At 42.3% G+C, this 12,759-nt stretch overlaps 1 protein-coding gene across 1 annotated transcript in view; it reads right to left on the bottom strand.

Annotated features, from left to right (window-relative positions):
• LOC140283271 (myelin regulatory factor-like protein) overlaps positions 1-3,214 on the bottom strand; it is a 39,961-nt gene extending 36,747 nt beyond the window's left edge. Inside the window, exons 1-2 of the mRNA XM_072378004.1 lie at positions 3,112-3,214; positions 1,440-1,643 (exon numbers count right to left, since the gene is read on the bottom strand). Coding sequence (XP_072234105.1) covers positions 1,440-1,643; positions 3,112-3,214 — 307 coding nt within the window. The remainder of the gene's footprint in view (positions 1-1,439; positions 1,644-3,111) is intronic.
• Between the last annotated feature and the right edge of the window lie 9,545 nt (positions 3,215-12,759).

The raw sequence follows: 12,759 nt of genomic DNA, 5'->3' as shown, positions 1-12,759 counted from the left end.
TTCTGCTTTTAGGGGCCTGATAACTGAAGGCTCTGCCTCCCATTCTGCTTTTAGGGGCCTGATAACTGAAGGCTCTGCCTCCCATTCTGCTTTTAGGGGCATGATAACTGAAGGCTCTGCCTCCCATTCTGCTTTTAGGGGCCTGATAACTGAAGGCTTTGCCTCCCATTCTGCTTTTAGGGGCCTGATAACTGAAGGCTCTGCCTCCCATTCTGCTTTTAGGGGCCTGATAACTGAAGGCTCTGCCTCCCATTCTGCTTTTAGGGGCCTGATAACTGAAGGCTCTGCCTCCCATTCTGCTTTTAGGGGCCTGATAACTGAAGGCTCTGCCTCCCATTCTGCTTTTAGGGGCCTGATAACTGAAGGCTCTGCCTCCCATTCTGCTTTTAGGGGCCTGATAACTGAAGGCTCTGCCTCCCATTCTGCTTTTAGAAACTCTGGGAACCACAAGGAAACCTGCAGCCTGAGAGCAAAGTGCTCTGTTGGGGAAATATCCAACTGTGAGATCTTTAAGATCTGATGGAGCTCGGTCATTAAGAGCTTTAAATGTGAGGAGAAGAATCTTAAATTCTATTCTGAAATTAACAGGGAGCCAATGAAGATCAGGCTTCGGTGCTGCTGCCTGAGAACCAACACGGAGAGACTGAGGAAAAGCTTCCTCCCATCCGTCTGCTCAGCAATGAGCGTTAAACTGGACTCACTCACCTGCACCTTAATGCTAACATCAATAATATTGTTAATATTGTACATTTTTACACTTATATTTAATACCCTACACTCAACACTTTTTTTACCGAAGCATTTTTCTTATTTTGTGGAATTAAGGTTTTTTTTCTTTTCTTTTTTTAAATTCTACATATTTATATTTAAATTTTATCCTTAATTCTTGGCTCAGTGACATGCTGAGTTAGACCAAACATTTCAAGGACAGCAGTGAGTTCTTTAGCTTGCTTGTTATGGGCTACATTCAAATCCCCTGTTATGACTAAACAGCCAAAAGCAGTGCTCACAAATGAAAGTAATTCAGTAAAATCATCTATAAAACAGTTCTGTGGTGGTTTGTAAACGGTGATATAAAGTATGGAAGATTGTTTTATCTCCATTTTGAATGGCACATACTCAAATGATGAAAAAACCCAGAATAACCATTTGTGGGTGGGCGTATTGTCCCTGAACACAGCACAAAGTGAGGTGGCCTGGACTCAACCAGGACTGCATCAGCTGGGTTTTTATTGGGTCAAGGCGAGTTTATTTTAAATAAAAGTATTAATCCAGAATGATTTCTTACTTAAAGATCTGACGTTGAGGGCTGCGTGTTTGAGATTAGCTGCAGTTGAACTGGATAAGATTAGAATTCTTGATCTCGCCATGTTTGGCGTGAGAGGAACCATTTTAATCCCTGATTTCACCAAGTTTTCAAGGTGACCAAGAAGCCTCACGGCCTGTGGCGAGGGCCTGTGGCGAGGGCCGTGGAGAGGGCCGTGGCGAGGGCCGTGGCGAGGGCCGTGGCGAGGGCCGTGGCGAGGGCTGGAGTTTGCTGCTGTGGTTGAATCCTTTCTTGGGTCCCTGGGTGGCGAGGCAGGAGCTCTTCTCTCGCTCCTCTCGTCTCTCGGCGGCGGCACAGGACCCGGTCCGGACCCATTCTGGAGGAGATTATCCGTCAGTTGTCTCACTCCACCTCTGTTCAGGTGTGGGCCTTTTCCTTTAAACCAGGGATGTCAAACTCCGGCCCTCGAGGGCCGCTGTCCTGCAGGTTTTAGCTGTTTCCTGCTTCAATGCAGCTGAATCAGATCAATGCATCATTAGCAGAACTTAATAATCTTTCAAAGAGATCCATTTCATCTGAATCAGGTGTGTTGAAGCATCTAAAACCTGCAGGACAGCGGCTCTGAGGACCGGAGTTTGACATCCCTGCTTTAAACAGACCAGAAAAGATGAAAGTTCTCAATGAAACGCAGCCATGTGTTCGACTGAAGCAGTTTTTTGGTCCACTGATGAGCGTTGGTTTCGCCACTTTATCAAGACTCTCAAATAGTTTCTCAAAGTCTTTCTTTAAGATTTCGGACAGATTCTCTCTGCTGTCCTCTCCACCCACGAACACAATCAGCTGCTTCACCCCTTGGTGTTTTGCCGGGACCTCAGGTTGTAGTTTTGTGATGTCAGAGTATCTTTGACCCTAACCCAGTCTCTCTGTCTGTTACTCTGACAGAGGAGAAAATCTGTTAACTTTATTCCTCCGTTTCTTCGACTTAGCACCAGGTCCATTACAGATTCTTGGAAAAGACACAGAATCATTTAGCTTTAAGTTGTAAGTAGCAGTTTTTTCACCCGTCGTGGACTTCTTACCATGAAGTTCAGTTTCTAAGGCAAAAATCCTTCCTTGTAGCGCACAGATTTCTTGTCCGACAGCTTGTAGTCAGATTGTAGTCGCTGGCTCGTCAGATAAATTGTAAAAAAAAAAGAATAAAAATGATTTAAAAAGTCTTGGTTCACTTAAAAGAAAAAGAATAAAATTATATCCAAGACTTGTGGAAAGAAGTAAAATGATTTAAAAGCGAATAAAGCAATAAAGCAGCAGGAGGAAGCAGAGACACGTCTGCACTCTTCAGAAGCAGATTATATAAATCCCTTAATCCCTCCTTTCAAATAAAACAACTCTTTGGCTTCTCTGAAGTGTTCATTCCCAAAAACATTAACCAGTAATGATGTTAAGATGGAATAAAATGTGTGGGGCTAAAGGTTTTCCACCTCTAATCTGCATCGTGTTGTTTCTGAGAGTCAGATAGTCACTTAAATATGAAATATACTGATATAAAGTCACAGTAAATCCAGGCTGACTATCTCTCCCTATTGGTGTTACGCAAGACTTTAGATAAAGATGAAAGAATGGAAAGAAAAAGAAAAGAAAAAGCTCAGGCCCATCACCACGTTGCATTGGTGCGTCTCCAAAAATGGGGGTTTTCTTTGAGGGATCCTGAGATGCTTTAGCTTAAAGCTTCTTCCTCTTGTAGGTCATTTTTGCTTCTTGTTGAGCCTTTTTCCTGCTAATCCTGTTCAGTTTTTCAAGCCCTTGGTTCTGGTCTGGGTTTGGTTTCCCCTGCTGCTGCCAGCCTTTGTCCTCAGAGCTCCTCCGTCTCAGCACCTGTTCTGCGTTGCACCTGTAGCCACTCATCCCTCCCAGTACACTGTAAACACTCTCCATGCCCTGGTTCATGCTCTATCTTTTCTTTATCTTCCTGCTCCAGAAGCTCTTTTGGTTTTGTTTTCTAATAAAATTGTCCCATTCCTTTATGTGGCTTCCTCCTCTTCCTGTCTCCTGTTGGTCAGACTGTGACAACTTGGTTGTATCTTCACCCCTTGGTGTTTTGCCGGGACCTCAGGTTGTAGTTTTGTGATGTCAGAGTATCTTTGACCCTAACCCTAACCCAGTCTCTCTGTCTGTTACTCTGACAGAGGAGAAAATCTGTTAACTTTATTCCTCCGTTTCTTCGACTTAGCACCAGGTCCATTACAGATTATTGGAAAAGACACAGAATCATTTAGCTTTAAGTTGTAAGTTCAGTTTCTAAGGCAAAAATCCTTCCTGGTAGCGCACAGATTTCTTGTCCGACAGCTTGTAGTCAGATTGTAGTCGCTGGCTTGTCAGATAAATTGTAAAAAAAAAAAGAATAAAAATGATTTAAAAAGTCTTGGTTCACTTAAAAGAAAAAGAATAAAATTATATCCAAGACTTGTGGAAAGAAGTAAAATGATTTAAAAGCGAATAAAGCAATAAAGCAGCAGGAGGAAGCAGAGACACGTCTGCACTCTTCAGAAGCAGATTATATAAATCCCTTAATCCCTCCTTTCAAATAAAACAACTCTTTGGCTTCTCTGTGTTCATTCCCAAAAACATTAACCAGTAATGATGTTAAGATGGAATAAAATGTGTGGGGCTAAAGGTTTTCCACCTCTAATCTGCATCGTGTTGTTTCTGAGAGTCAGATAGTCACTTAAATATGAAATATACTGATATAAAGTCACAGTAAATCCAGGCTGACTATCTCTCCCTATTGGTGTTACGCAAGACTTTAGATAAAGATGAAAGAATGGAAAGAAAAAGAAAAGAAAAAGCTCAGGCCCATCACCACGTTGCATCGGTGCGTCTCCAAAAATGGGGGTTTTCTTTGAGGGATCCTGAGATGCTTTAGCTTAAAGCTTCTTCCTCTTGTAGGTAATTTTTGCTTCTTGTTGAGCCTTTTTCCTGCTAATCCTGTTCAGTTTTTCAAGCCCTTGGTTCTGGTCTGGGTTTGGTTTCCCCTGCTGCTGCCAGCCTTTGTCCTCAGAGCTCCTCCGTCTCAGCACCTGTTCTGTGTTGCACCTGTAGCCACTCATCCCTCCCAGTACACTGTAAACACTCTCCATGCCCTGGTTCATGCTCTATCTTTTCTTTATCTTCCTGCTCCAGAAGCTCTTTTGGTTTTGTTTTTTAATAAAATTGTCCCATTTCTTTATGTGGCTTCCTCCTCTTCCTGTCTCCTGTCGGTCAGACTGTGACAACTTGGTTGTATTTGTTGTTTTCTCGCTCCTCTACAGCTTATTTTTAGCCACTTTTATGATGAAATTCATTCTTTTTTTTCATTTCTCTGCCCTAAAGGGTGTTACTTGCCCTGATAAGGACGATGTTGTGGGGCTTGCAATCTGTCTGCAGCCAGAGATGATTCATCCAAGTCATCTGAGGGCCCTTCATAGTGAGGTGAAGACTTCAGTGTTTCAGAAAGAAACCGATGCGTGGGCATGTGGAACAACATCTTGAAGAGCTCTGGCTGTTTGATCGTATCAACATTTTTATAAACTTGGGGAAAAAAAATCCCTGGATTGGTATTTTGAATTGTAACTCATCCGTTTCATCTATCAGTCAGTGAGCCTGGATGACAAACAGGCTGCTGTGACTCATCTGGACAAGCAACGCTTTAAATTAAGACGATTACACCCTGATCCAGGGCTGAGCAGATCATCTGGAGTCATTGTTCCACATCATCAGACGCTGATCTAAAGACGTGAAAGACGAAGGATGAGTGAGAGCGTCCTGACCCGTTTTTACACTTCAGCAGCTTCACCCACTCTTGAAGATTTAGTCATCAGTCTATCTAAAAATAACCAAGAAGTTGTCATCAATTAAAGTTATTAGAAGCAACTCTAAACCACTGCTCAGGAGGGGACAGGAAGTGAAGCCCCACATATTCTCTGAAAAGCCTCCAGCTGATCCAAAACCCTGCAGCCAGAGTTCTGATGAGATCTAACAGCAGAGATCATGTTTCTCCAGCTTTACCTTCTCTTCATTGGCTCCCTGTTAGATTCAGAATAGAATTTAAGATTCTTATCCTCACATTTAAAGCTCTTAATGACCGAGCTCCATCAGATCTTAAAGATCTCACAGTTGGATATTTCCCCAACAGAGCACTTTGCTCTCAGGCTGCAGGTTTCCTTGTGGTTCCCAGAGTTTCTAAAAGCAGAATGGGAGGCAGAGCCTTCAGTTATCAGGCCCCTAAAAGCAGAATGGGAGGCAGAGCCTTCAGTTATCAGGCCCCTAAAAGCAGAATGGGAGGCAGAGCCTTCAGTTATCAGGCCCCTAAAAGCAGAATGGGAGGCAGAGCCTTCAGTTATCAGGCCCCTAAAAGCAGAATGGGAGGCAGAGCCTTCAGTTATCAGGCCCCTAAAAGCAGAATGGGAGGCAGAGCCTTCAGTTATCAGGCCCCTAAAAGCAGAATGGGAGGCAGAGCCTTCAGTTATCAGGCCCCTAAAAGCAGAATGGGAGGCAGAGCCTTCAGTTATCAGGCCCCTAAAAGCAGAATGGGAGGCAGAGCCTTCAGTTATCAGGCCCCTAAAAGCAGAATGGGAGGCAGAGCCTTCAGTTATCAGGCCCCTAAAAGCAGAATGGGAGGCAGAGCCTTCAGTTATCAGGCCCCTAAAAGCAGAACAGGAGGCAGAGCCTTCAGTTATCAGGCCCCTAAAAGCAGAACAGGAGGCAGAGCCTTCAGTTATCAGGCCCCTAAAAGCAGAACGGGAGGCAGAGCCTTCAGTTATCAGGCCCCTAAAAGCAGAATGGGAGGCAGAGCCTTCAGTTATCAGGCCCCTAAAAGCAGAATGGGAGGCAGAGCCTTCAGTTATCAGGCCCCTAAAAGCAGAATGGGAGGCAGAGCCTTCAGTTATCAGGCCCCTAAAAGCAGAATGGGAGGCAGAGCCTTCAGTTATCAGGCCCCTAAAAGCAGAATGGGAGGCAGAGCCTTCAGTTATCAGGCCCCTAAAAGCAGAATGGGAGGCAGAGCCTTCAGTTATCAGGCCCCTAAAAGCAGAATGGGAGGCAGAGCCTTCAGTTATCAGGCCCCTAAAAGCAGAATGGGAGGCAGAGCCTTCAGTTATCAGGCCCCTAAAAGCAGAATGGGAGGCAGAGCCTTCAGTTATCAGGCCCCTAAAAGCAGAACAGGAGGCAGAGCCTTCAGTTATCAGGCCCCTAAAAGCAGAACAGGAGGCAGAGCCTTCAGTTATCAGGCCCCTAAAAGCAGAACGGGAGGCAGAGCCTTCAGTTATCAGGCCCCTAAAAGCAGAATGGGAGGCAGAGCCTTCAGTTATCAGGCCCCTAAAAGCAGAATGGGAGGCAGAGCCTTCAGTTATCAGGCCCCTAAAAGCAGAATGGGAGGCAGAGCCTTCAGTTATCAGGCCCCTAAAAGCAGAATGGGAGGCAGAGCCTTCAGTTATCAGGCCCCTAAAAGCAGAATGGGAGGCAGAGCCTTCAGTTATCAGGCCCCTAAAAGCAGAATGGGAGGCAGAGCCTTCAGTTATCAGGCCCCTAAAAGCAGAATGGGAGGCAGAGCCTTCAGTTATCAGGCCCCTAAAAGCAGAATGGGAGGCAGAGCCTTCAGTTATCAGGCCCCTAAAAGCAGAATGGGAGGCAGAGCCTTCAGTTATCAGGCCCCTAAAAGCAGAATGGGAGGCAGAGCCTTCAGTTATCAGGCCCCTAAAAGCAGAATGGGAGGCAGAGCCTTCAGTTATCAGGCCCCTAAAAGCAGAATGGGAGGCAGAGCCTTCAGTTATCAGGCCCCTAAAAGCAGAATGGGAGGCAGAGCCTTCAGTTATCAGGCCCCTAAAAGCAGAATGGGAGGCAGAGCCTTCAGTTATCAGGCCCCTAAAAGCAGAATGGGATGCAGAGCCTTCAGTTATCAGGCCCCTAAAAGCAGAATGGGAGGCAGAGCCTTCAGTTATCAGGCCCCTAAAAGCAGAATGGGAGGCAGAGCCTTCAGTTATCAGGCCCCTAAAAGCAGAATGGGAGGCAGAGCCTTCAGTTATCAGGCCCCTAAAAGCAGAATGGGAGGCAGAGCCTTCGGTTATCAGGCCCCTAAAAGCAGAATGGGAGGCAGAGCCTTCGGTTATCAGGCCCCTAAAAGCAGAATGGGAGGCAGGCCCCTCTCCCAAGCTCCCATGATGCACCTCTCCTCCCTCCATGTACAGATGACATCATTGCTGTCATTAACTTGTGTTTCTCTCTCTCAGCAGGTGTCTCTGGCCTGGTGTTACGCTGCTTGTTGTCCCCTCTTTCCTGTCCTCTCAGCCCCAGCTGGTCCAGGCAGATGGACCCTTCCTGGTTCTGGTTCTGATGGAGGTTTCTTCATGTTAAAAGGGAGTCGCCCCCCCCCCCCCCCCCCCCCCCCCCCCCCCCCCTCCTTAGCTAGGATACTTTAAATTGGCTTCATATGAACACGAATTGAACTATTTTGTTGGATTATGATTGTATTACAAGGAATTTGATCACAATTGGATTGTATCTTTGGATCAAATTTGTTGTGATTTGGCGTTTTTATAAAAAAAAAAACTGAAATGAATTAAATTAGGGCTTAAAAACATTCTTTGTGCTTTGCTTCATGGCTTCACTTCCATCATATTCTCATCCTCAGTCAGACTTCAGTTCATTCTGGCCACACAGGACAACATACAATCTGTGAAGAACTGAAACCACGAACACCTGAATGCTTTAAGACAGTTTTATTTGTCACAAACTGAAACTTAGACACCTCAAAACATTCAGATATTTTACAAAAGTTTACAACAGGAAGAAAAAAACAGGTGCTGGTAAAAAGTTTTAACCATTTGGGTTCTAATGAAGCTTGTGATATTTAGATTTTTGTACATTTTAAGTGCTGATCACAGAAAAATGCAGGAGGCATTCGTCATGCTTCTCGGATTCTTTTGAAAAGAATCTGCCTGTATGTTTTTTTATTTTACCCACAATGAAAAATACAACACAGAAAATATATTTTTACATCACAAATTCACTAATAAGCCTTTAAAAACTAAGCTGGACATAAAAAAGATCCACTTCCTAACTCTTTTACAGAGATTTGGACTATGCCCCATTATTTCTATGGGAGTCAGAATATGGTGAGGTTCAATTTGGCTAAAGAGTAGCAAGTGGATCCTGATTTGAAATAAACTCTGTCCTGGTTCACATCAGATTTATGTACCAAGTCATGCAGGTTGTGAGTTTAACATGAATCATTTGTGCAACACAAAATCAGACACATGCAGATAAAAAAACGTAATCATTTTAGTAAGAAAAACAAAACATTGACAGTGTGTTGAAAACTCTTCCAAGCTGCCTCACTTTAACTCATTTGGACAGATCAGAAAGCTAAAAAAAGTTGAGATGACGTCAAGTCTGACGGTCAAACTACTTCTAGAGAAGGTTTAATATTTAAGATACCAGATTTTTGCCAGATGTTCACTTCTTTTCATCCCAGTCTTGTGCCTTTCATTATCGGGCTGTTTGTGGTTTCCATCTCCCCTCAAGAGGACAGCAGTGAGCCACTTGGAGGGGAAGAAGACGCCACAGGAAAATATCTACACCTCCTCTCTCGTCTTAGTCCCTCCCACCAGAAGACTTGAGGGCGTAGACGAGGTAGGAAGGCTTTAACAAAACTTAAATATGAAGTAGGATGCAGTGGCATCATCTAACAGTTGTTTCACTGCAGCCTCTTTATCCAATTATTCTGTCAGAATAGCATTAAATCTGTTTGTAATAGAGCAGATATTTAGTTTTAACAGTTCCAACAGACAAGGAGGCTGATATTAGACAAACCTCAAGAGCCGAGGGACATTTTGTTACTATGTCAAAGTAAAACAGTTACTGTACTACAAAAATATGGTAGTATAAGTTGTTTTTACTCCTGGATGGTAGCCTGAAGTATGTCCACACTTGATTGGGGGTTTTGTCGACCAAAGACCACCAAATCCACAGAAAGAAGATTAGTATCCAATCCCTCCCCTCATCTATACCACTCCATTTTGTTTTTATGTCAAGATGTTGCGGTCATCCAGCCGTCCAGATGGTCCCTAATGCTCCTGGCTGAAGGACTAGATGACCTCTACCCCTGAAATTAAAACACAACGGGGGCCCCTCATTCCTGCATAACAGAGGGGTAGAATGGGGATTGGGTCTTATCATCTCTGGATCCTCACAGATCCATGTCCAAGAAAGCTAAATTCAGGACTTTGACATACAGTTGGTGGTGAAATGCACGAAGTCTCAGCTGTCCTGGACAGAGAACCAGGTGAGGTGGTCGTAGCACATCATTCTAGTCCGTATCCGACTGCATGGCATCATTTTTGAGGATTTCCTGGTACATTCCAATGGAAAGAGACCTCAAGGAAGACCTAGAACATGCAGAGAGATAATGGACCTCTCATTGGGCCTAATAGTGCTTGAGGATTCACCAGGACAAGCTGGAAAATGTTTCTTGGCACTCTACTGGGCCCACTTCATCCACACATGGCTGCAGAACAGCTCATTCACTCCGGTAAGAACGTCCATCTTACTCAAAGTCGTCGTTCACATCCACAAAATCTGATAAATATCCTGCCTTGTTGCACAAAACTATCAGCAGCAAACTCTGTGAAGTTAGCCGACTGTCACAGAGCACGGAGTAAATAAACAATCACAGATATGTGCTACTGTATCATTCATCCACATTAAATAAAGTAGTTTAATAAATCTGTCTTGTTTGGTTTACTCAGTCTCTTCCTCCACTTTTAGGATGTGTGTGAAAATCTGGTGATATTTTAGGTCATATTTCTGCAGAAATATACAAAGAGTTCACAGACTTTAATCATCTGATGCATTAATAATCTGCTGGGGGGAAACTTCTGATAACAGCAGTAAATAGGGCTGTGATGTACGGACATAAAAACATCGGATTTCTCACAGTCTACATGAAAGAAAAAGGATTGTCACAGTTGCTTCTATTTACAATATTTACACACACTTACGAACCCAAACATCCAAACTAAACCTGTCGTTTTCCTCTAAATGACTTCTGATTGAATCCGTTTGACTGATGATGTAAACATTAAGAACGATTATGATCATATGTGGACAGAAAACACTTTTCTTTTCGTATTATCGTGAGATTTGAGTTAAACTGAAACGCTTTGAAGGTTTTCCTTACACAAAGGTGTAAATGTGAGGAAAACAAGCCATTTAAAGGGCCAGTTCTGTGTTTTTTTCTCAGCTGGTGACTGATGATGTAAACATTAAGAACGATTATGATCATATGTGGACAGAAAACACTTTTCTTTTCGTATTATTGTGAGATTTGAGTTAAACTGAAACGCTTTGAAGGTTTTCCTTACATAAAGGTGTAAATGTGAGGAAAACAAGCCATTTAAAGGGCCAGTTCTGTGTTTTTTTCTCAGCTGGTGACTGATGATGTAAACATTAAGAACGATTATGATCATATGTGGACAGAAAACACTTTTCTTTTTGTATTATCGTGAGATTTGAGTTAAACTGAAACGCTTTGAAGGTTTTCCTTACATAAAGGTGTAAATGTGAGGAAAACAAGCCATTTAAAGGGCCAGTTCTGTGTTTTTTTCTCAGCTGGTGACTGATGATGTAAACATTAAGAACGATTATGATCATATGTGGACAGAAAACACTTTTCTTTTCGTATTATCGTGAGATTTGAGTTAAACTGAAACGCTTTGAAGATTTTCCTTACACAAAGGTGTAAATGTGAGGAAAACAAGCCATTTAAAGGGCCAGTTCTGTGTTTTTTTCTCAGCTGGTGACTGATGGTGTAAACATTAAGAACGATTATGATCATATGTGGACAGAAAACACTTTTCTTTTCGTATTATTGTGAGATTTGAGTTAAACTGAAACGCTTTGAAGGTTTTCCTTACATAAAGGTGTAAATGTGAGGAAAACAAGCCATTTAAAGGGCCAGTTCTGTGTTTTTTTCTCAGCTGGTGACTGATGATGTAAACATTAAGAACGATTATGATCATATGTGGACAGAAAACACTTTTCTTTTCGTATTATCGTGAGATTTGAGTTAAACTGAAACGCTTTGAAGGTTTTCCTTACATAAAGGTGTAAATGTGAGGAAAACAAGCCATTTAAAGGGCCAGTTCTGTGTTTTTTTCTCAGCTGGTGACTGATGATGTAAACATTAAGAACGATTATGATCATATGTGGACAGAAAACACTTTTCTTTTCGTATTATCGTGAGATTTGAGTTAAACTGAAACGCTTTGAAGGTTTTCCTTACATAAAAGGTGTAAATGTGAGGAAAACAAGCCATTTAAAGGGCCAGTTCTGTGTTTTTTTCTCAGCTGGTGACTGATGATGTAAACATTAAGAACGATTATGATCATATGTGGACAGAAAACACTTTTCTTTTCGTATTATCGTGAGATTTGAGTTAAACTGAAATGCTTTGAAGGTTTTCCTTACATAAAGGTGTAAATGTGAGGAAAACAAGCCATTTAAAAGGGCCAGTTCTGTGTTTTTTTCTCAGCTGGTGACTGATGATGTAAACATTAAGAACGATTATGATCATATGTGGACAGAAAACACTTTTCTTTTCGTATTATCGTGAGATTTGAGTTAAACTGAAACGCTTTGAAGGTTTTCCTTACATAAAGGTGTAAATGTGAGGAAAACAAGCCATTTAAAGGGCCAGTTCTGTGTTTTTTTCTCAGCTGGTGACTGATGATGTAAACATTAAGAACGATTATGATCATATGTGGACAGAAAACACTTTTCTTTTCGTATTATCGTGAGATTTGAGTTAAACTGAAACGCTTTGAAGGTTTTCCTTACATAAAGGTGTAAATGTGAGGAAAACAAGCCATTTAAAGGGCCAGTTCTGTGTTTTTTTCTCAGCTGGTGACTGATGATGTAAACATTAAGAACGATTATGATCATATGTGGACAGAAAACACTTTTCTTTTCGTATTATCGTGAGATTTGAGTTAAACTGAAACGCTTTGAAGGTTTTCCTTACATAAAGGTGTAAATGTGAGGAAAACAAGCCATTTAAAGGGCCAGTTCTGTGTTTTTTTCTCAGCTGGTGACTGATGATGTAAACATTAAGAACGATTATGATCATATGTGGACAGAAAACACTTTTCTTTTCGTATTATCGTGAGATTTGAGTTAAACTGAAACGCTTTGAAGGTTTTCCTTACATAAAGGTGTAAATGTGAGGAAAACAAGCCATTTAAAGGGCCAGTTCTGTGTTTTTTTCTCAGCTGGTGACTGATGATGTAAACATTAAGAACGATTATGATCATATGTGGACAGAAAACACTTTTCTTTTCGTATTATCGTGAGATTTGAGTTAAACTGAAACGCTTTGAAGGTTTTCCTTACACAAAGGTGTAAATGTGAGGAAAACAAGCCATTTAAAGGGCCAGTTCTGTGTTTTTTTCTCAGCTGGTGAC

Source organism: Leuresthes tenuis, unplaced genomic scaffold (genome assembly GCF_036924035.1).
Source record: "Leuresthes tenuis unplaced genomic scaffold, fLeuTen1.0.hap1 SCAF_23, whole genome shotgun sequence".
Classification (NCBI taxonomy): Eukaryota; Metazoa; Chordata; class Actinopteri; order Atheriniformes; family Atherinopsidae; genus Leuresthes; species Leuresthes tenuis.
This window is presented reverse-complemented; position numbering and strand designations above follow the sequence as displayed.